The sequence below is a fragment of the Anopheles darlingi genome, chromosome X (assembly GCF_943734745.1).
Source record: "Anopheles darlingi chromosome X, idAnoDarlMG_H_01, whole genome shotgun sequence".
NCBI classification, from domain to species: domain Eukaryota; kingdom Metazoa; phylum Arthropoda; class Insecta; order Diptera; family Culicidae; genus Anopheles; species Anopheles darlingi.
The window spans coordinates 9842908-9863403 of record NC_064873.1 but is presented as its reverse complement, the minus strand read 5'-3'; the positions used below and the strand labels follow the sequence as shown (position 1 = coordinate 9863403).

At 49.9% G+C, this 20496-nt stretch overlaps 2 protein-coding genes across 2 annotated transcripts; both read right to left on the bottom strand.

The window, feature by feature from the left end:
• Positions 1-3258: 3258 nt before the first annotated feature.
• Positions 3259-7479, bottom strand: LOC125953818 (cytochrome P450 4c3-like). The gene is made up of 5 exons (XM_049683607.1): positions 7025-7479; positions 5296-5411; positions 4929-5208; positions 4788-4857; positions 3259-4656 (listed from the first exon to the last, which is right to left on the bottom strand). The coding sequence occupies exons 1-5, from the start codon at positions 7329-7331 to the stop codon at positions 3699-3701; spliced, it is 1731 nt and encodes a 576-aa protein (XP_049539564.1). The 5' UTR covers positions 7332-7479; the 3' UTR covers positions 3259-3698.
• Positions 7480-9301: 1822 nt separating this feature from the next.
• On the bottom strand, positions 9302-13119 carry LOC125954531 (cytochrome P450 4c3-like). The gene is made up of 5 exons (XM_049684927.1): positions 12876-13119; positions 11422-11537; positions 10456-10738; positions 10291-10360; positions 9302-10208 (listed from the first exon to the last, which is right to left on the bottom strand). Exons 1-5 carry the CDS (start codon positions 13117-13119, stop codon positions 9302-9304), a joined length of 1620 nt encoding a protein of 539 aa, XP_049540884.1.
• Between the last annotated feature and the right edge of the window lie 7377 nt (positions 13120-20496).

The following is a 20496-nucleotide window of genomic DNA, read 5'->3' as shown; positions in this document are numbered from 1 at the left end:
TACTTCGAGCACACACACACACAGGGCGCGCTTTAGGGTCGGCTAACCGAACCGGAAGGTGCTAATTGGAGGACGATCCCGCACCGAGGACCGCGAGCAGGTCTGCTGCTGAGTGTGTGTGTTTCACAAGAGATTCTTTCCCCGAATCCAGCTGAAGCCAAACTGAGGCGGCCGCCCGCTCTTGCTGGTTGTTTTTATAGATTGTCGAGCGCCCCGAAAAATCATGTGCCAGAGGAGAGCGAGAGAGGGGAGGGGCGAGTTGCGCCTCGAAAGTGACATGCGCATGTGTTGGCCGCATGGCCAGTGCGGCAGTGTGGCTGGCGGCGTGTGCGTCACTGATTCATAATCAAGCCCATTGAGCAGTTCGGGCAGATGATGATGGGGGGGGGGGGGGGGGTCGGGCCCGCCACGGAGCCCTTTTCCGCCCTTAGCTCGAACGGCTCAGGGGTCAGGGGTTGCCCTTATTTCACTGGAAAAACGGTCAAGCTTGGAAAAACAGCTTGGCCCTCGGACTCACTGAACGGACGGTGCCGGTTGGTCAACGGAACGCGCATCTAAATCGCCGTTAATGACCTTTTAAGCCACGAATGCAGTTTTCTAATACGTTAGATGTTCGACATCTCGAGCCGCAAGTCTGTCGCAATAGTACGGAGTTAGGAAAACCATACTCATTGTGGGTTTTTCGGAAAAATAAAGAACGTGTGGGGAAGGTATTGGTGTGTTAACAAATAATTGTGTACGTCGTCTTAGCGTTAATGGGCTACTTATACGCATTTGCGCAATCCAATTCCGATTTGAATTATACTGTCTCGTTCGCCCTATTGCTACTGCTGCTCATGTTCTCTCTCTCTCTATCTGTCTCGTGTTCTCGTCGTGTTGCAGTTGGCAGTGAAGGTCACTGACTCCTCTGCCCTCCTTTTTTGGCGTACGGTTGGCCTTGAATCCTATCCCAGGTTTTTGGAGATTGCAATTTTTGGGTTTTTCGGTTGTGCTGGTCGTCGTGCCGGTCTCTCAAGGTCGAGCAACGGAATCAACTACCACCCTTTTCCTTCCCGGCCCAAGGAGAACCCGATACCCGTTACTGCATTGCCCTGCGATGCACTTGCAAATCGATCCGTTCACTGACATTGGCCTAGGCTCGCGAGCGGCACCAGGCGATGCAGCTGATCCCACCTAAGCGAGCGGGCGAGCGAGCGAGTACAGCTAATGAAAGGTGCGTCCATGCATTCGCTTCCAGTAATCAGACTGCTGCACACTTTCCTGAATAAGCATCTCTCTCTCTCTCTCTCTGGCATCGGGGTGTCTTCAGTATAACCATTATCTCAACAATGAGAAGAAAAAAAACTTACAGTGTTACCGAAGGTGCATGTATTATCTAAAGGTGCACGCCGGCTATAGCAATACATTTACAGTAAGCAAAACTTTCATCGTCTTTCGGCATTTGGCGAGTTGCGTTAAATTTTATTAGCAAACACACACACGGTACTGTTAGGGGACGGCGGCGAATATATTAAACCAAGTTCGTCGCCAACGAGCGGCAAGCGGGAAAGTCCTTTTGATCAGTTTTGCCACCGTATCATCTCCACCGGTACATGTTTAGTGTTAGTTTGTGACTTTTTTTTTGTTTGTCTTCCAAAGTTCAAATTTCCCATTTTCCGTAAGCATATTGCGGAATTTGATGCGGATTTTTTTTTCGTGTGGCAGCATTACTTTTTTGTGGTATAGGATCTGTACATACTTTTTTTTCAATCCATCTAAAGCACAATTTTCATGACATTAAACTGTTCAAAACGTGGCAGCACAACGTGGCGATAGCAACGTGCCGTTGAGCATTGTCGAAAAGGGGTGAAATAAATTTGCAAAAAAGTTGAACGAAAAATCCTTGAAAGAAAAACCACCTGCACGGCACAACTTGGGCAAAATACCTCATTATATTGTGAATAAATGGTGTCTTTTTAACGAGAAGGCGATTGAGTATTTCCAAACGTCGGGTTCGTCGCTTACTCCGAGCGGGCAAATCTTTTGTTTGGTTGTTACTAGTTGACCCCGCAAACTTCGTTCTGCTACTCAACTCTTAAAGCCTCCTTGAATTTCGACTGCGCAATCCTAAGGTATGCGTTAAAAAATAGACAAAATTTGAATGGCGATAAGAAAAAAAAATAAGACAGATAATTGAGTTCTGTAAATTACATATGGAAGATCGAAAACATATGTGTGCACATGTTTTCTAGTTTTTTCTGTGTTTTTTTATTGTTGCAACTGCCCCATCTCGTTTAGAGGCATATAGAGGTTTAATTTTTTTTTTGCAACTAAAATGATCCATCTTCCATATGAAGTTTACAGAACATAATTATCTGTCTTAGGTTTTTTTCTTATCGCCATTCAAATTTGATATCTTTTTGTTAATGCATACGTTCTGCTTGATATTGTGGATGGAAGCATTTATTTCTTTTGACTATGAAATGAGTCAATTAAAATCAAACCATTTTCATTTCATCACGAATAGTTCTGAATTTACTAAACGTAGTTTTTGTTCTAACCACAATAATCATCAAACTTAAACCACTTGATAAATCTCCGTTGTAAGACAAAATCGCGAATTAACCAATCCATCCTTGGTTTGCACAAACCAAGCGTTCTTTAGGCTGATGGGTATAGAAAATAAAAGTACCACAGTAGGCGATGATGATCAAATTAGAGTAAGAATATAGAATTGATCGAAGTATGCATTGTAGCTGAATTTTTGTCATCTAATGTTTTGAAATAATATAAAATCAAGTAGGCTGCGAAGTGGAAAGCCAGTTCAAAAAAGAGTTTTAATTTGCCAAAAAAGTACAGAATCATTTCTCAACATTTCCCATCGTATAAACATGAAGCAGACCAAGACGAATTCATAGCGCCAAGAATGAGCGAAATCGGCCCATCTGTTCTCAAGTTATGGGCGTTCGAAAGTACGCAACTTTCATTTATATATATATATAGATTATTAGTTTATTATTATTATTCGTTTAGCTTCTTATTACAAAAAAAATCCTCAATTGGTGTCTTATGGTGATTGTGTGCCTATAATATGGTGATAAACTCGTCCGTACGTACGCCAAGATTTTCCTTCATTCGCTGCGGTAACAAGCAATCCATTGAAGGATCTATTTGAAAAACTTCCAAAACTCGGATTTATAGTCAAACACTGCACTGTGGAGTTGCGTTGAACATTTTGAAGCCTTAGATGTGTGCATTTTTTTTTCTTCTGTTGACGATTTGTTTTATTCGCTATTATTTTCTCTTTCTATATCTAGTCTACAGATCTCCACCGAGCGAGCCTTCGGAGTTTCGTCGAGCATCGTCGAGTCTTGTTCTCGAACCTTCGAACATTTCGAACTGTCGTCATTAACCCCAACACCATAACAACAATTGCATGGATCGAATCCATATGGATGCCGGAATCCAGTGAAATCTATGTGTGTGTGTGTGTGCATTGTGCGCGTTCCCAATGTAAGTGTGGTGTATTAAACGTACTAAAGCGATACCATATCTGAGCAGGATAAATACCGGGACCGGGTACCTAAACTCGTATACGCGTGAGATCGACTAGACAAGCATTAGCTGGGAATGGGGTGTTAGTGCGTGTGTGTGTGTGTGTGGCTAGATGACGATGATGTGCGCGTAAAAGGGCCGTAAATGATGGGATTGCGAATTCACTACTGCCGGCGGCTGATGCGTATCCGAAGGCCTCCCTTCGAGCGCAGCACCAGCTCACCGTAGAGCGTCAGATCCTCGCGCCGATCGATCGCTTCGATGCGATAGTGGCGCAGGATGGCGCACAGGACGGCTTTCGCCTCGAGCGCCCCGAACTTCTGACCGATGCAGTTCCGCGGTCCGGCACTGAACGGGATGTAGGCGTACGGATGGCGCCGGCTGACCGCGCCATCGCCCAGAAACCGTTCCGGCTCGAAGCGATCCGGATTGGGGAAGACGGCCGGATCGCGGTGCAGCTGGTAGACGACGATGATCGCGTTAGTGCCGGCCGGTAACCGGTGACCACCGGTCGGCGTACCCTCCTTCTGCTTCTCCTCCTCCTCCTGCAGCACGACGTCCTCCGTTAACCGGCGCCCAATGACCGGTATGCTGGGGAACAGCCGCAATCCCTCCTTGATGCACGCCTCCAGGTACCGCATGCCGGCCAGCTCCTGCATCGTCGGTGACCGCTCCCGGTCACCGCCCATCACCGAGTCGAGCTCCTGGATGGCGCGCTCCTGCACCGCCGGTTCCGTACCGAGCAGGAAGAGCGTCCAGGAGATGGCGGTCGCCGTCGTATCGTGCCCGCCCAGTATGAACGTGTCCACCTCCTCCCGTATGTCCTCATCCGTCAGCAGCCGCCCATTGTCCGAGGCGTCGATCAGCAGATCGAGAAAGGCAAGCTGCCGGCGCCGCTGCCCTCCAACGGACTCCTCACTCGCACTCGCACTCTCACGCTCGGGCGGAGTGGCCAGCTTGGCCGAACGGAGCACCGACCGGCGCTGGTCGATCATGCGGTAGGAGAAGCGATGCAAGATCTCGATACACCGTTGCTGCTCCCGGTGCTGTGCCGTACGCTGGAAGATACAGTCCGGATGGAGCCAGAACTTCTGCAACCGATTCAGCATGATCTCGCCGATCCTGTGGTGCGTGTCGTACACGTGTGTGCGCGTGTGTGTGTGTGTGTGTGTGTGAGCGTGAGGTTTTTTTTTGAGGATCTGTATAGTAGGTCGAATGGACAGATAGGACCGGACAGATGGTGCGACACTTACTTCTCGTGTGCCTTCACGTACTCGGAATCTGGATGCTGCTGCGCGTACACCGGGCAACCCATTGCTGTCTCTAGAGGGTCAGAGAGGGGTAAACAATATCCGGTCAAAGGTTAATCCATGGACGCGGGTCCACGACCTTACCACAGATGATATCGAGCGAGCAAAGCGTGACGTAGCGCACGCAGTCGAAACCGGCGCCCAGGTCGAGCTCGGCGGCCAGCTTCTGCACCAGGACGGCCGCCTGCTGGTTGAAGACGCCCACAAAGTCAGCCATGATGCGGAAGTGGAAGGTCGGTGTCAGGATCTTGCGCCGGTACTGCCACTTCCGGGCCGGGCTGGTCAGCAGGCCCGTACCGAGCCACGGCCGCAGGAACTCGTAGTCCCGGCCCTTTTCGATGTTTCTGGTGCTGCTGAGTATTTTCTGCGCGTGCGGTGCGGTGCGGTGTGCGAGAGAGAGGGAGGAAATAAGACCGGAGGAACGGGAATTCTTCCCCGCGGAAAACCCTACCTCGACTGCCGCCGCCTTCGAGATCAGCACGTACGGCGTTAGCCCGTTCCAGATGCGGCTGATGCCCTGGTGCCGACCGTACAGCTTCCGTGCGCCGATGATTCGATTGAACAGCTCTTGAGACACGCAACGACACCGGACGGCCAACGAGAAAACCACAAAAATAACAACAACGGGGTAATTAGTGGAAAAGCGGGATGTTTTTCGAAGGACTTCGAGCAGAATTGGAGCACACGAGTTACACTAATGATTGTTATGATAAAAGTCATGACACATCGAATGATGAGAACGTTGCAGGGATTCGAAAGGAAAGAAAAAGGGTTTCTACTTCTTTTTCTCGCGTCGCACTCTCATATCCCTTAGCTTTTGGCACAAAAAAAAAAGTAGGAACTTGTCTTAAGGGGGGGCTTCGGTATTTTATTTTAATTCTTCGCGGTTACTTTTTACAATTTTTTATGAGTGCTTATCCTTTCAAGAGTACTGTGTAAAATTAGGAGATCAATCGAAGCAAATTTTTCGAACGATATTGGTTTTTGAACATCCCCCTTTCATATAAGGCTTAAGGCATCTTACTACTTTGAATCGCGATTCCCAAAACTTGCGTTTTCAAAGTCGGTGCCCATCGTAGCATGAAAACTACTGGACCGATCGATTTGGAATTTTGAACATATAATCTGTACACTATTTGCCTGGTAGCCCCGAGTTTTTATAAAAATTGTTGATACCTTTTTTTTTATATTTTATTTAATTATGTAAAGTGTCGTTTTTTGAGGCAATGTCGAAAAAAGCAGCACTTTTTCATCTTCAAAAATCTGCCAAAAATCTAAAAATGGGAAATTTAACAAAAACTCGACGGGGCTACCTAGATAAACTTATAATCTAACGAAAGAATATTGATTTGTATATTTCTGATGAACCGGCACGTGGCTACGATGGACACTGCAAAAAGTACACTTTTGCAAACTCGCCATTGTAGATTGGATGCCATAAACGTAGTTTTTATCAAATCTTCGTCAAAATAGGACCAAATATTCTTGAAAAGTTTCAGTTTAATATAGCATTCGCTTGAAAAAGTAAAGTTGAACGTTTTCTTCACCAAAAAATCGTCAAAAAGATCCCTTTTTTGAACGGAATTAACCAAAGCCCCCTTTAAAAGTCTTGTTTCCAATGCTTGTTTCCGGTTAATGTTCAATTGGCCACCAATTACCGGCCACTATAACCGGCCAGTTTTGCACCGGCCTGCCGCATACGATGTGCGGAAAAACATTTGTGTGAAAAAACTGAGAATATTGCATGCAATCTTGCACGCAAACATTTTCACAAAAGTGTTTCTTTCATGCAAGTATCCCTTATGCAAAAAGCATACAATGTTGGCCGCATGTTATGTTTCACCTTAAGCGGCCACCTTGTATGCTTGCTTGCTTACGATTTTACCATTTATTTTGCCAAAAACGTGCCTTTTCAGTAACTGGTTGATTGTTACACCGTTACGGTTGTGTGTAAATTGCGGATTGCGTTGGCTTGATTGGAGGTGGTCGCTTTTGGTGGTCGCTCCCTGCATCACTGTGTCACATACCATGCGGTGCCCAATATACCCAATACTGACCAACATTCTGGTTTGCGAGACCCCCTCCACCAACTTCTGTATAAGCGGCTTCTGGACCACCCCCATTTGGTGTATTTCTGGTCGGTTACCCGGGCTACTCCGGGCAGAGCAATTCGCAGTTACCTTCGCGGTTAGCGTTGATGAGCAGCGCGTTCCCGAGAATGGGCAGGGCGGCCGGTCCCGGTATGCGATCGATGTGCCGGATCAGGCGCCGATAGCGCTCGCGATACACCACCACACAGCAGACGAGAAAGGCGGTACCGAGCAGCAGCAGAACGCCCTGCTGGCGCGCCTGGCAACCATCGGCAGCTGTCGACCGGCAGGACCCGGACCAACCGGACAGCAGTCCACGGTCGCGGTGGTCCCCGAGCACCTCGAACAGTACCGGACCACCGGCAGCAGCAATGGTAGTGTCACTGGAACGTACCATTGTGAGAGCTACACATACGCATTCAAGTACACACGCACACACACACACACACAGAACACAAAAAAATTCGCCTGTGGAGGATCCCGGGCAAACGGCCAGAACTGATGCGGCCAGAGAAGAAGACACCCTTGGCGCACCTTTGACTGTCACCGTCACTTTAGCAAACCGATATGCAGACAGGCGGCTCCAGTGTCCGGGGTTTATATGAAGATAAAACCTACCCTACCAGGAGCTGGAGCGAGTCCAGTGAGGTGAAAAATTATAATTAACACCGAGAGCGCGCGCTTTACGAGTGCACGGCAACTGCGCGCGCGCAGCGGCATCACCATTCATTACCATTGCGTGGCAAACGGCATCGCGCAACACCCATTAGCGGGTGGGTCACAGACACGCGCGCGCGCGCCCGCGAAGATGCTGCCTGAAAATGATGCTTCCAATTCGTCTTTTTCACGGCCAAGCAGCGGTTCGTGATACGACGACGACGACAACGAGTGATTAATTTCATCTCCGGCGCGCACGCCGAAACGCGTTTTGAAATTTGCCTAAAATTTGACTCGCCCGCGACGCGACACACGCGACCGTTTGGTGATGATAGGCAAATTTGGCTATTGATATAGTCGCGCAGACGCGGATCGCAAGCACGAGCGGGCGCGCTGATTAAGTAGCAGCAAGCTGCCAGATCGTTGCCGGCGACCACTTAGAGCGTGCGACGATGTGTGGCGGGCTCCAATAATGATAGGCTGGGAAAGACCCCCCCGGGGAGATGGTGTGCGATGGTGTGAGAGATGGCGCAAAAGGCCCCATGCCTTTCTGGTTTGCGATTTCCTTTTTGATACGTAACCATTCCACACTCGTGCGCCCTCAGATTGTTATTTTTCGGTGGGTTGTCTAATGTGGTACTGCTGCAGATGCGTGTGAGTGTGTGTGTGTGTGTCTAGATCGGGGTTCCGCTCGATATCAGCTTGATGAAGGCCAATTAAAGGAGAGATGGCGGGGATTTTCGCACTGCAACTGTTTTGGTCGATTCCGGAGCAGGCTACTACTTTGCCAAGCTCCGATTTGGGTTAATCGAGTTTTCATCACATCATCAAGTTATTCTACAAATATTAGGGAGGCTCACACACACATTCACACACACACACAGCAGCAGCAGTAGCAGCAGCAGCGCAGAGAGGTGCGTCTTTTCAAAATGTGTTACCAGGTGACATAACCAAACGGAATCCGTTCCGCCTCGCTATAACCTGACACACGTTTCAGTGCCTTCGAAAGGGAATTCGAAATGGCATTAATGGGATTGAGAGCACCGAAGCGATCCGTTCCTCAGAACATTGGCAGATGTAGTGAAAAGTGCTGATGCATCTACAGTTTTGGCAGCTCCAGCTGCCATGTTATTATTGGAAGCGCCTGGAAGACGTCCGCCGTTCGGATTTCCCACTCCTGCAGTGTGGTAAACAAGACGGACGCTCTTGATAGAGAAGAGATAGAGAGCACGTACGCACGCATGCACAAGTTCCACGGACCTGATAGACTGATACCATTCCAATCCATAGCCGCACTGGGGCCATATATACCTCGGACCAACCAATTTATTGAGCAGAGCATTGAGGAGCCATCTCCTTTAAGCCTAATATAGTCGTCATCTCCTACACCGTGTGTCGTGTCTGGACCATCGTGTGCGCACATCCATGTTTTTTTCTTCACAGTTCTGTTCCAGGGGATCGATGCCCACGAGGCATCTCGTCTATCACCGAGTATATATACATCGGTTTCGTTTTCGGCGAGCCCAACCGAAGGAATACCACCTGTACAGGGGCGTCCAAGTCCAAATTCCAAACCTCCTGAACCTGGAGCAACACCGAAACACACGCGCAGACACACATACACACAGACACGCAAACATACACATAATACTGCACTGAAGTCAGATGCTGAAGTCCGGCCGGCCGGCAGGCAAGGCAGGCAAGACGGGCCTAGTCACGCTTGTGCAACCGCACGATCAAACCATCCTTCGGCCGGAGCACGAGATCGCACAGCAGCAGCACGTCCTCGCGCCGATTGACGGCCTCGACCCGGAACCGGCGCAATACCGCCGAGATGACGGACTTCTCCTCCAGGATGGCGAACTTCTGGCCGATGCAGTTCCGCGGTCCGGCACTGAACGGGATGTACGCGTACGGGTGCCGGCCGAGGCAGTTCTCCGGCAGGAACCGGTCCGGATCGTACTTGTCCGGGTTGGGAAAGATGGCCGGATCGCGGTGCAACTCGTACACCACAATCATGGCGGTCGTACCGGCCGGTATCGTGTAGCTGTCGACCCGCACATCCTCCGTTAGCCGCCGCCCGATGACCGGGATGCTGGGGAACAGCCGCAGTCCCTCCTTGATGCAGCACTCCAGGTAGCGCATCTCGTTCAGCTCCTGCATCGTTGGGCGACGTTCCCGGTCACCCCCCATCACCGAGTCGATCTCGTGCAGGACGCGATCCTGCAGCACCGGATCGGCCCCGAGCAGGTAAAGGATCCAGGCCATGGCGGCCGCCGTCGTATCGTGCCCACCGATGATGAACGTGTCCACCTCCTCGCGGATCGCCAGATCGGACAGCCCCGAACCCTCGAGCAGTAGGTCGAGGAAGGCGAGCTGCTTCTTCCGGCTGCCGTCATCGGCGTCGGTACTGCTACCGTTGTTGTTGTTGTTCTGGTCCAGCTCCATCTGTTTGCGCTTGTTGAGCTGCTCCTTCCGCTCGCGCACCACCCTATCGGAGAAGGTGTGCAGCACCTTCAGGCACTCCTGGTGCTTCTGGAACTCCCGGGTGCGCTTGAAGATGATGTCCGGGTGTAGCCAGATCTTCTGCAGCCGGTTGCGGATCACCTGGCCAATTCTGCAAAAGGAAACGCACCAGGAACGTTATATGTCGGGGTTATTGAAGTGGACACACACACACGCCCGGAGGGACACTTAACTGTTTGTGGGCGCGCACGTACTCGGAGTTGGAGTTCTTCTGTGCATACACTGGGCAGCCCATTGCTGTTTCTGTAAAATATACGAACGGCAAAGGCGAATGCCGAAGATGAAATATATGGAATGCCGCAACTGCCGCAACTGCCGCGGGCCGTTACCGTACGTACCGCAGAAGATGTCGAGGGCGCACAGTGTCACGTACGGTACGATGTTGAAGCCATCGGGCTGCTCCGACTGGGCCTCGGCCAGCTTCTCGATCAGCACGTCCGCCTGGTTCTGGAAGATCGTCACGAAATCCGACAGGATCTTGAAGTGGAACGCTGGCGTGAGCGATTTACGCCGCGGGTGCCAGATGTGACCGGGCGAGGTGAGCAGCCCGTTACCGAGCCAGGCCTTCATGTACTCGTAGTCGTTGCTCTTCTCCACCAGCTTGGGGTTACTCAAAATGGGCTACCGAAGTAAGACGGTTGATGCGTTAGAATGTGTGTGCGTGCGTGTGTGTAGTTTTTAATCGAAGGCACGTGCTGAAGGTGTCACCTAACACCGATCCAATGCCATAAGCATGATCTTCGTCGTTGCGCTCGACGCGAAGCAACGACGTTTCTGACCACTGGCCACGGACTTCGGATCAAGGTCAGTGGCAAGTGCGAGGCCAGCCCGCAGATCGGCAGCGGGCCCGCGGATGAAAATTGACGCCACAAGCCTGGCGTGGTGTGCATAATTGCCATCTTCTCTCTCGCCATTTTCTCTCAGCCGCTCAGCTTCAGCCTTACACGCGTACATTTCACGCCCGAATCACGATCGAGGTGAAACGCTGCTCTGCCACCACTGCCCGCTGCCCGTGGCCAACACCAATTAATTGGAGCCGGAGCCAAGCCAATACCAAGAAACAAATCACAAAAAAAAACAAACAAACAAACAAACAAACAAGCACAACAACCACAACAACAACACAGCGGAATGGGCCATCGTGTTGAGGCGTGCGTGGCGGCCGGTTACCGAGAAGAAGCCGTGTTGCGTTCGCTGAACTCCTGTGTACCTGTCAGAGATCAGAGACGAGCTGTGCGGTCTTTCGGGTGCCTGTATTCTCTTGTCTGGTCTGGTGCCGGTCGCACCTAATGGCACACACTTACCTCAACGGCGGATGCCTTCGAGATCAACACGTACGGTATGGGTCCGTTCCAGACGCGGCTGATACCCTGACGGCGCCCGTACAGCTTACGCGATGCAATGATACGGTCGAAGAGTTCTGCAAAAACAAAAACAACAACAAAAAAAAACAGTTGACAGATGAACCCGGGACACTTGCAGTAGTAGTGCCTTGTGGGACACTTGCAGCAGACACACAGTTAGATCCACGCTTTCTCTGTAGTGGAGCTGGAACACTGTGGTTTTTTGTTTCCAACTTCTGCAGAAAAGAAGTCAATGTTCCGCCTTCAAGTCAATAACCGGTAGCTATAGTGAATTCTACCTCGAAGGTACATCTACTGATAACAACCCAAAATCAATGTGCAAAAGAGAAAATGTGGCAAGCCGTCTGTTTACATAAGGAGGTGTTAAAAGTTTGTAAATAGGTAAAAATAGTTTGAATAGTTATCGGATGGATACCGACATTAGAAAAAGGGATTAGTTGGTTTGAGAAGCTTGAGTTAATCTGCTTTAAGGTCAATTAAAAAGTATGTGAGTGTGTGTGAAATAGAGAAAGAAAGAAAGAAAGAGAAAGAGAGAGAGAGAGAGAGAGAGAGAGAGAGAGAGAGAGAAGAAGAGAAGTACGTAGAAGTACAATTCAAGAAGCCAGAAGTCAGCGATCAGAAGCAAGTAGTTCCGATAGTTGATCACCACAAAAGGTGCAATAACGTCGGTGATCCGCGTTGGTTAGTTCGCGTTGCAACATCGCTGTATAGCTGCCGATGCGCGATAAAAACCCGGGGGAGGGGGAGGGGGCGGCTTGCATCCCCTTGTGTGTATAGGAGATGAGGAGATGGCAACGATGATGAGGAGATGGCAACGCTAAGGGAGAAACACGATGGGCTGGCTATCGTGTTTCTCTTATGCCAGCGGTAACAGCAGGAGATGGTTATGTTAAAAACCCCCCCGTCCCCCGCACCGCCCCAAGATGATTGATTTGAAATTTGGTTGGAAGATGTGTGCTCCGACCACACACTTTCGGGGGTTTTTTCGGTTTGTTTTTGGGGCTAATCTTGGCTAAGCTTCGCCAGTGCCCGATTGTCAAGTGCGTTTGGTGGCACGATGAACCAACCGACGTTGATTTATAGTCGTCCGTCCGTCTGTCCGGTGTCGTGGATCTCGTGGTGTCGTCATAGGTCAGGTCCTATTCGTGCGAATCCTTCTAGAGTATTGCTTTTATTGGGGGGGAGGGAGGCTTTTAGATAACCATCTCTATCGCAATCGGGGCCACAACATGGCATCTCCGAGCGGAGTAGGTCACACGATCGCACATCACACACACACACACACACAGACTTGGGAGCGGGGTTCGTTGGTTGATTGTCCGTTTCTCCTGTGGCCTGCGTTTGATTGGTGCGTGGGTCTCCCCGGGATTCGCGGTTCACACACAACCACTTACCATCCTTGCAGCCGACATTGATCTGCAGTCCGTTGCCGACGAGCGGCAGACAGAATGGGCCCGGGATCTGCTCGATCAGCTTCACCATCCGGGCACGGCGTGCCTTTACGAGTAGGAGCAGCAGCAGCACCGTCAGGCAGCAGCCTACCAGCGGCGCCATCATGGTCACCGTACCGGTACTGTGCGTCCAGCCCAGCCTGCCCACCGTCCACCGCCACTCGCTGCCCATCAGCCAGTGGTCCATTTCACTCTCTTCCTCTCACACACACACACTCACACAAGCGCACACACGCGCACACACGAGCACACGGGATCGAGTTACTTTATCGAGACACTCACGCACGTCACTGACGATAGTGCTGACGATGATGCAAAACAGTAGAACTGAAGAAGAACTGTAGGCCAGGCAGGCCAGGCCAGGGCAGGCAGCCTGTTTTTCGCTGAATTGCAGGAGTGAGGAGCGATGAGCGGACGCTGAGCGCACCCTGCACCGATGCCAATCGGTCTAAGCGCACCACACCGCGCATGGACTCGTATTTATAAACATTTACTGACCGACCGACCGACCGACCGACCGACCGATCAACCCCACCCCAGGTGTCCCCTGTCGGTGGACACTCCGAGCGTCGCTCGATCGACGGACCAACGCGAACCAACCGATCGTCGTGCCATCGTTCGGACTATGGCCATTCGGACGGTGTAGTGTCGCTCGTGGCTCGGAAAATCTGAACTGAAGGCCTGAAGGACATGCCGTTAAACGAAAAAAAAAGCAAAACATCAATCCATCCATCTATCCAGATCCAGAGAGCTCTGTTTGACCACCACGCATATACCGCCTCTCCTCCCAGCAGATGCCAGCTGCGCTTCCGGGAGATCCAAAATAAAAAAAGAAAAAAAAAGCGCGGGAAGAGTAACCACCTCCCCCCCCCTCCCCAAAGAGTCTGTCACCTTCACTCAATGTCCGATGTCGTAATCATTTCCCTGGCCCCGATTTTGGTTTTGTTTTTTCGTTTTTTTCGTTTTTTTGGTGGAGAGGATTAGAGGGGGGAGGGGGAGGGCAACGGCATCCCGGACTTCGGCACAAGGTAGGAGGACGCTGCGCGCAGATGTGATGGGTCGCGAGATTGCCGCATACAGGCGCTTCGACGGCGTGTGCGCCTTAGCATATTAGGTCGCCGGTGCATATATTAAGCCGCGTGTGCGTGCGTGCGTGCGTGCCTGCGTCTGGCTTGATGATGTGGATGTGGAGCGCGTGGAATGTTTTTGGAACTGGACTGCGGGCGCTCACTGGAGTGGCCCTATCACCACTCTTCTTCTCCCCGTATGGACCTCCGCTTGGATTTCTCTCTCTTTCTCTCTCTCTCTCGTTTATCTCGTTTATGGACGACGACGTGACATTTGTCACTAGACGGCACGATGCCGGCAGCAGGGTGCAGGGTGGCGGAAGCAATGCAGTCTCAGTCTCAGGCCAAATACAGCGCCGTACGTAAAGGGAGCTGTTTAGGTGAATGTTGGGTTTGGGAAACCTCAAAGCTCAGCATAATTGCAGCCGAATTAATTTATCGACGTGACTCTCGATCGAGCCGTCGATGGGGAATGTCTGGGGAGCTATAGGGCTTAGGGCCTGTAACACTAGGGTCTGTACAAGTCCAAATCTGGGGGAACCGGATTGTGATAGTTGTTGTGGAGCCTGTTGTTGTTGTTGTAGCAACTGCAAACGCAACTGGATTTCATTTGACTATTGTCACTATTGTGGGTTGTGGTGGCTGTTTGGTGGCCACTAGGCAATCATTCGAGGGGAGAAGGAGGGGGGGAAGGGGGTGCATGCAACCGGTTGCCGCATCTAGGGCAGCCCGGCGATCACGAGGAAACCAAAACCCATCAACACTGCCCTACATCTCCCTTTGTGTCTAGGCACATGCCCTCAAAGAAGTTCCTAGAATCTTCTATCTCTCTCTCTCTCGGGAGCACGATGGTGAATCAACCCCTTCGGAAAAATGGAATCCACAGGCCCTTCTCCCCCCCACCCCTCCTGCTACTAACCTCCCCTCCCCTCCGCCAGCCAGCATCCCCTGCGGCTCGTCACTCAATTTTGTGCCAGATCATGATCTCCAAATTATTAATCGCGACGCTGACTTGACGGCACGTCCTAACCCTTGGGCCACCCCCCCTCCCCGGTGGGCGTCCATCTTTTTTCTTCATTCCAATCAGCGCGTTCCAGCACGCGAGCTGCGAAGGTCGCTCCGGGCTAGCGGTAATCGGGCTAGACCAAGCAGCAGCAGCAGCAGCAGCAGCAGCAGCAGCTTGCAGCACGCCGCTGACCTTGCCAAACGGTGCGAGCCCTCCCCCCCTCCCCGCCACCCCGTTTTGGAACGCTTGCTTTGGCCTCCACTTGGCTTGGCTTAGCAGCAGTTTCGCGGCCCGATCCGCGAGCGATCCGACAGATCGCCAGTTGATTGATTTTTCATTAACTTTCTTCACAGGGCGCGTAAACAACGACCGCTGGACCGGAGGAGACCGCGCGGACTCACGCGAAATAACAAAACCATAGTAACGAAGAACCAATTAAGCGGAACGGACCGGAATAGATACATGCCCGTTACACCCACACACACACGTACGCACACACGCACAAGAAAGGAAGATCGTTCATCGTGTTTGTTTGTTTATTTAGTGTTAGCGGCTCGACGGTGCCATCTAACGGCTTACAGAAGTAATACTCCGACTAATACCGTATAATACGATGATTCCGCCGGGGCCTTTGAACATTGAACAGCGAAGACTCTGTGCTACTCTGCTCTGCTCTGCGCCCAAAAGCCCTTTGGTAGCGCCGTGTTGAAAAAACAAAAACGAACATGTGGCGGGAAAATTCTCCACAAACAAAAAAATGTACTACTGTGTCCAAAAAGTAAGGTGACACGGCATACAAATTGCCCGCGTAAATGGATGTCTTTAATTTTGTATTTTTTCTAGGTTGTCAGCACTGTTTCTGATAACCATGGCAAGTTTCACGTCAAAATATTCACTAGTGTTTGAGATACGTATTATTTTGTGAACTGCTAAAAGTGCATTCTTCGTTTTTCTCCATGTCGTAAACTTTTAAGCCAAGAATTTGTATTAAAAATATTTTTTCTGGTGCGAATATACCAATGCGAATGGTACAGAATGCCTTTAGTGACGATACTACGTCAAAAAAAAATTTTACAGGTGGTGCAAAGACTTCCAGAAGGGCCGGGAACGTTTTGAAGAGGAAGAACGCCCTGGACGACCACCAACGACAGTCGATGCAGCTCACGTCCAAAAAATCAAAGATTTGGTGTTGGAAAACCGTCGATTAACAACAAGAGACTTTGCTGATGATATTGGCATATCAAACATAACATATATGTTTTTCATCTCAAGCGCGTCATCGCTAGATCACGATAATGCACCATTTTCACAATTCGTTGGTTTTTTCTGTGACTTTTTTTCCAAAATTATCATTAATATCGTTCCAATAAAATCGTATGCGCCTTATTTGGTTACATTTGGCTGCTGCCTATTAGACAAGCCCAAAATTTCGTTCCGGGGACACCGTTTCGACACGATAGAGCAGATTCAAGCCGCTGCGAAAAAGGTACCGAAGGCCATTCTTAAAGTCATTTTTTTCACGTGTTTCTAACACTGGAAAAATCGTCAGCATAATTACATTGTGTCTGGGAGGGCTTACTGTGAAGTGAATCTAATGTCACCTTAGTTTTTGGACACAGTAGTATAATCTATCACATAACAAGATTCTATTTGGATAGTAATTTCAGTATCGAAAGCTGCGGTTTTCGCCATCACAGATTTAATACCCGATAGACGTCGTTTTCAACTATTCTTCCTACAAAAAGGACGACCCACAAAAGGATGATCCCTTGCTGATCTGATGCGATCGCGATCGCGATTGGGCTATATCCCAACGCGCATTGCTTCATTATCACGGCACGGCTGGCGCGGCTGGCGCGATCCGCCCGCGTTGTGCACCCTTTTTTCGGCACCCGGTCCGGCCGGCATTCCCGCGACGACTCTATCGGGTGAGCTAGCGAGATGGAGAGAGGAGTTCAAAATACAGGCGACCGAATTTGGCGATTAGGCTCGAACCGATACGAGCCTGTGACGACGACGAAAGCGAGGTCAGGGGCGAATCGCGCTGTGTTGCATAATGCCGAACATCATCATCACATCATCTGGTCACGCGAGGGACAGAGAAACACAAAGTGAGAGATAGTAAGACGCTTTGCCTAGTCGACGACGATGACGACTACGACGAAAACGAATTTCATTCGATTAATCACTGCCAGATCAGAGCTCGACGCGGGGACGCGCTACCCGGCCCTGCCCGGCCCTGCCCGGCCCGGTCCTGCCCGGCCCGGTCCAGCTCCTTTTCGCGATTGCTATCGTGGCCACACCGGCCCAGCCACCGTGTAGTGTAATCAGCGCTTCCGAGGTGACGGAACGCAATCTCGCAACGCAACGCAACTCGCTGGCGACTGGCGACCGGCGACTGGCGCTGCGCCACTGCTGCTGCTGCTGCTGCCTTTCGGAGAATGGGTGCGTGAGCGGCCAGAGTGCCGGATGGATCGGCATTCCCTGCCTTTACGACGTTGCAACACCGCGACGTTGCACCGATCTCTTAATGATCGGTGGACGGTGGCGACGACAGCGGTCGGATTTGGCGAAAGGGCGGCGATCGCGAGCGAACGAGAGAAAGCTCCAGCAGCTGGAACAGAACGTCTGCCTCGGGAACGCCTCCGGTGCCAATCATCAAATACCCTCGGCATGCCATCGAATGCTGTACCGAAATGTGACGAGAACGTCGGGGTCTCTCGAGGGGGGGTGGTGGCCGAACCCATTTGGTGGCCGATTTCCTCGATTTCGCACACCAATCAAATAACAAAAACACATGACGTGTGTGTGCGTCCCTTTTAGTCAGAGCTTCGGTAATCTATCTTCGCTGATCTCCTGTGCGTCGTGTAAACATTTTTTAGTGTGCGTCGTATCGGATTCGATCGTTTGACGTTCAACCAGGCACCGGCCAAACGCCCTGTCCGAGTGTCCGATAGTTCAAGGCTTCCAGCACCAGCAGCAGCATCGTCGTCATCTCCAGCGCTGTCGTCATCATCATCAACATCATCCGTGCGGTTAATTAATCGACGTGACAATCGTCTGTCGATGCGTATTCACCTCCAATCCGCAGCAGCTCCGTTCCGGAAGCCGTTTAGAGCCCTAGCCCTCTCCTACCCCCCTACCCTCCTTTCTTGGTTGGTGATCAGGATTGGAATGGCTTTGGATTGCCGTCTTGACCGTTGGCCCAAAACCAAAATTTCCCTCTTCCCACGGCTCCTAAAGCGCCTAATTAGTCTACGTTGCTTCTCTCTCTTTGTCTCTCTCTCTGTCTCTCTCTCTCTCTCTCTCTCTCTCTCTCTCTCTCTCTCTCTCTCACACACACACACATACACACACTCACTCTCCATTTTTGCCTTTCTTCGGCCCATCGGCCTTTGTTGAGGTAGGAGCGTGCGTTAGAGCGATGCTGCGATACTTATGCTATCCAAAAACCAACAAACAAATGATCGCTCCAACCAAAAACACCTTGACACACCGTGGTACATAGAATCATCCCAATTACTGGCTGGCCCACCAATTATTGGTCCCCCCCCCCCGGGGCAGAGCTTTTCCATCACCCACTGGGCGCGCCGCGGCCATTTAAATCGCAGCGAAATGCTGAGCGTAGGTGCTGTGTGTGTGTACGAAGCGGCATCGCTATAGATGCGCGACCCCCTCGTTTGGTTTCGCCTCGTTTCGATCCAATTCGGTAGCCCAATAATACTGCCCCCTCCCCTCCTCCCCCCCCCCACAGGGAGTTTCTTTGTTGCCTTCAATACGCTCCGGTGTAACGCGAGCTAAGCTTCGGTTTTAAATCAACCGGATCAGATGGGGTTCGGGGCTGCTGCTGCTGCTGCTATCCGCTACTTCACCAGCTCAGCGTGACCAGCTCCACAGACCGCCACACACGACGCCAGTGACCAACGATCAAGGTCGTGCGCTGCGTGCTGCAGCTCGCGTCCCAGAAGTACGTTTGAAGCAGGCCGCACCAATTGGACGAATCGAATCGTAGTGAAATCAATACATCTCTCTTTGTGTGATTTTTTTTTTTCATAAAATGTGCGTGTGCGATAGCTGTTCTTCCAGGTTGCGTATTATGTCAACTGGCCATCATGTTTTTATTCATCTGAAACTAAATCTTGGAACAGTTAATACTTGGCCGCACAAAACAGGTTATATCTCAGCCAAAAAATGACGTATAAAGAAAAGAAAGGTGTAATTTTGTACGTTTTCTTATTGCTTTTAATGAAAAATATTGATGTAAATTATTCATTTGTTTTTATATGACTTTTTCAACTTTTACTTTGACATCACCCAACAATGTTTGCACAGTACTGTAGGTCACATCATTTGGCCTCTTGTTGCACGTCACCCTCATTTTAGTTGATTTTTATTTATTTCTGATACACTTTTTATGTTTCCTTATAATCATTGTCAAATAGAAATCGATGGAACGAAAATCCAGACATTTTTGTGTATTGATAGTTTTCCCTATAAAATCGATCTATTTGAATGCAAAAAATAAACGCCATACCAAGAACAGCAAGAACAGCTACCTAAATCATGCCAAACTTACACAGGATCGTTGGTGGACGAATGAAGAACAAAATCCTTTTCTGTAGACACTCTTTTCTCGCACAAATTTCGAATCAACGTTACCCCAATGGTGAAAACATTTTAAAACATGCCAAATCATCATCTTATGGGCAAATTCCTCTCCGTAAATAAATCAAACCCTTTCTAAACCACTCTCTCAATGAATGGCAAAGTATGTTTTTTGCCCGGTATTTTTCGAAACGCATTCTTACGTGTATTGTCTATCCAAATGCATGTTCAACCAAACAAACAAGTGTTGCAAACACTTTTTCATACAGCTTCCCTGCTCAAATTTGGGCAATAAAGCTGTGCTCTGGCGTCCTAATTGGCTATTTTCTAGCTCTTATGACCTTAATATTTCTTTTAAAAATATTTCCCGAACTGTTATGTCGACTGTCGTGAGTTTTTCTTGGTGCAATCACGCTGAGAGATCCCAGGATTGTTGATTCAATTTTGTCTGCAGAATCGAGCATTTGTTACACTTTTTCGGCTGTTTTATTTTGCTAGAATCAAGGCAAAAGTCCTCTCCTAAAGTTTACATATGGTATTTTGAGTTGAGTTTAAAAATTTCAAGACAGCGATAACTTTTGAAGGCATAGATCAAATTGGACAAAAATTTTACCGGTAAATAAACAGACTACAATGATTAAAACGCTGTCGCTGTCGAATTTTCGCGAGAAGTGCCTTGCTTGCTTCATTCATAGTTTCATGTTTTTTTGTTTTCATCCAAACTCAAAGTATCAAAGTCGTCGTTTATCGTTCATCGCAACGCAACGTCGTGAAATGCGAAATGCTACCCAGGACACAATCATCGATCGGAACTGCAAATTAACTAACGAAACATACATTAAACATCAACAGCGGTTCGTCACCTCGAGCACCGCTGGGGAGCTGT

What these genes read in the sequence shown, in the direction of transcription:
- LOC125953818 (XM_049683607.1), bottom strand. Translation starts at nt 7,331, where the DNA reads ATGGTACGTTCCAGTGACACTACCATTGCTGCTGCCGGTGGTCCGGTA. An exon ending in CATCAACGCTAACCGCGAAG is followed by an intron (nt 5,412 to 7,024) that starts GTAACTGCGAAT and finishes GCGTGTCTCAAG; the next exon opens with AGCTGTTCAATCGAATCATC. An exon ending in CTCGCTCGATATCATCTGTG is followed by an intron (nt 4,858 to 4,928) that starts GTAAGGTCGTGG and finishes CTGACCCTCTAG; the next exon opens with AGACAGCAATGGGTTGCCCG.
- LOC125954531 (XM_049684927.1), bottom strand. Translation starts at nt 13,119, where the DNA reads ATGGACCACTGGCTGATGGGCAGCGAGTGGCGGTGGACGGTGGGCAGG. An exon ending in CGAAGGCATCCGCCGTTGAG is followed by an intron (nt 10,739 to 11,421) that starts GTAAGTGTGTGC and finishes TTACTTCGGTAG; the next exon opens with CCCATTTTGAGTAACCCCAA. An exon ending in CGCCCTCGACATCTTCTGCG is followed by an intron (nt 10,361 to 10,455) that starts GTACGTACGGTA and finishes TATATTTTACAG; the next exon opens with AAACAGCAATGGGCTGCCCA.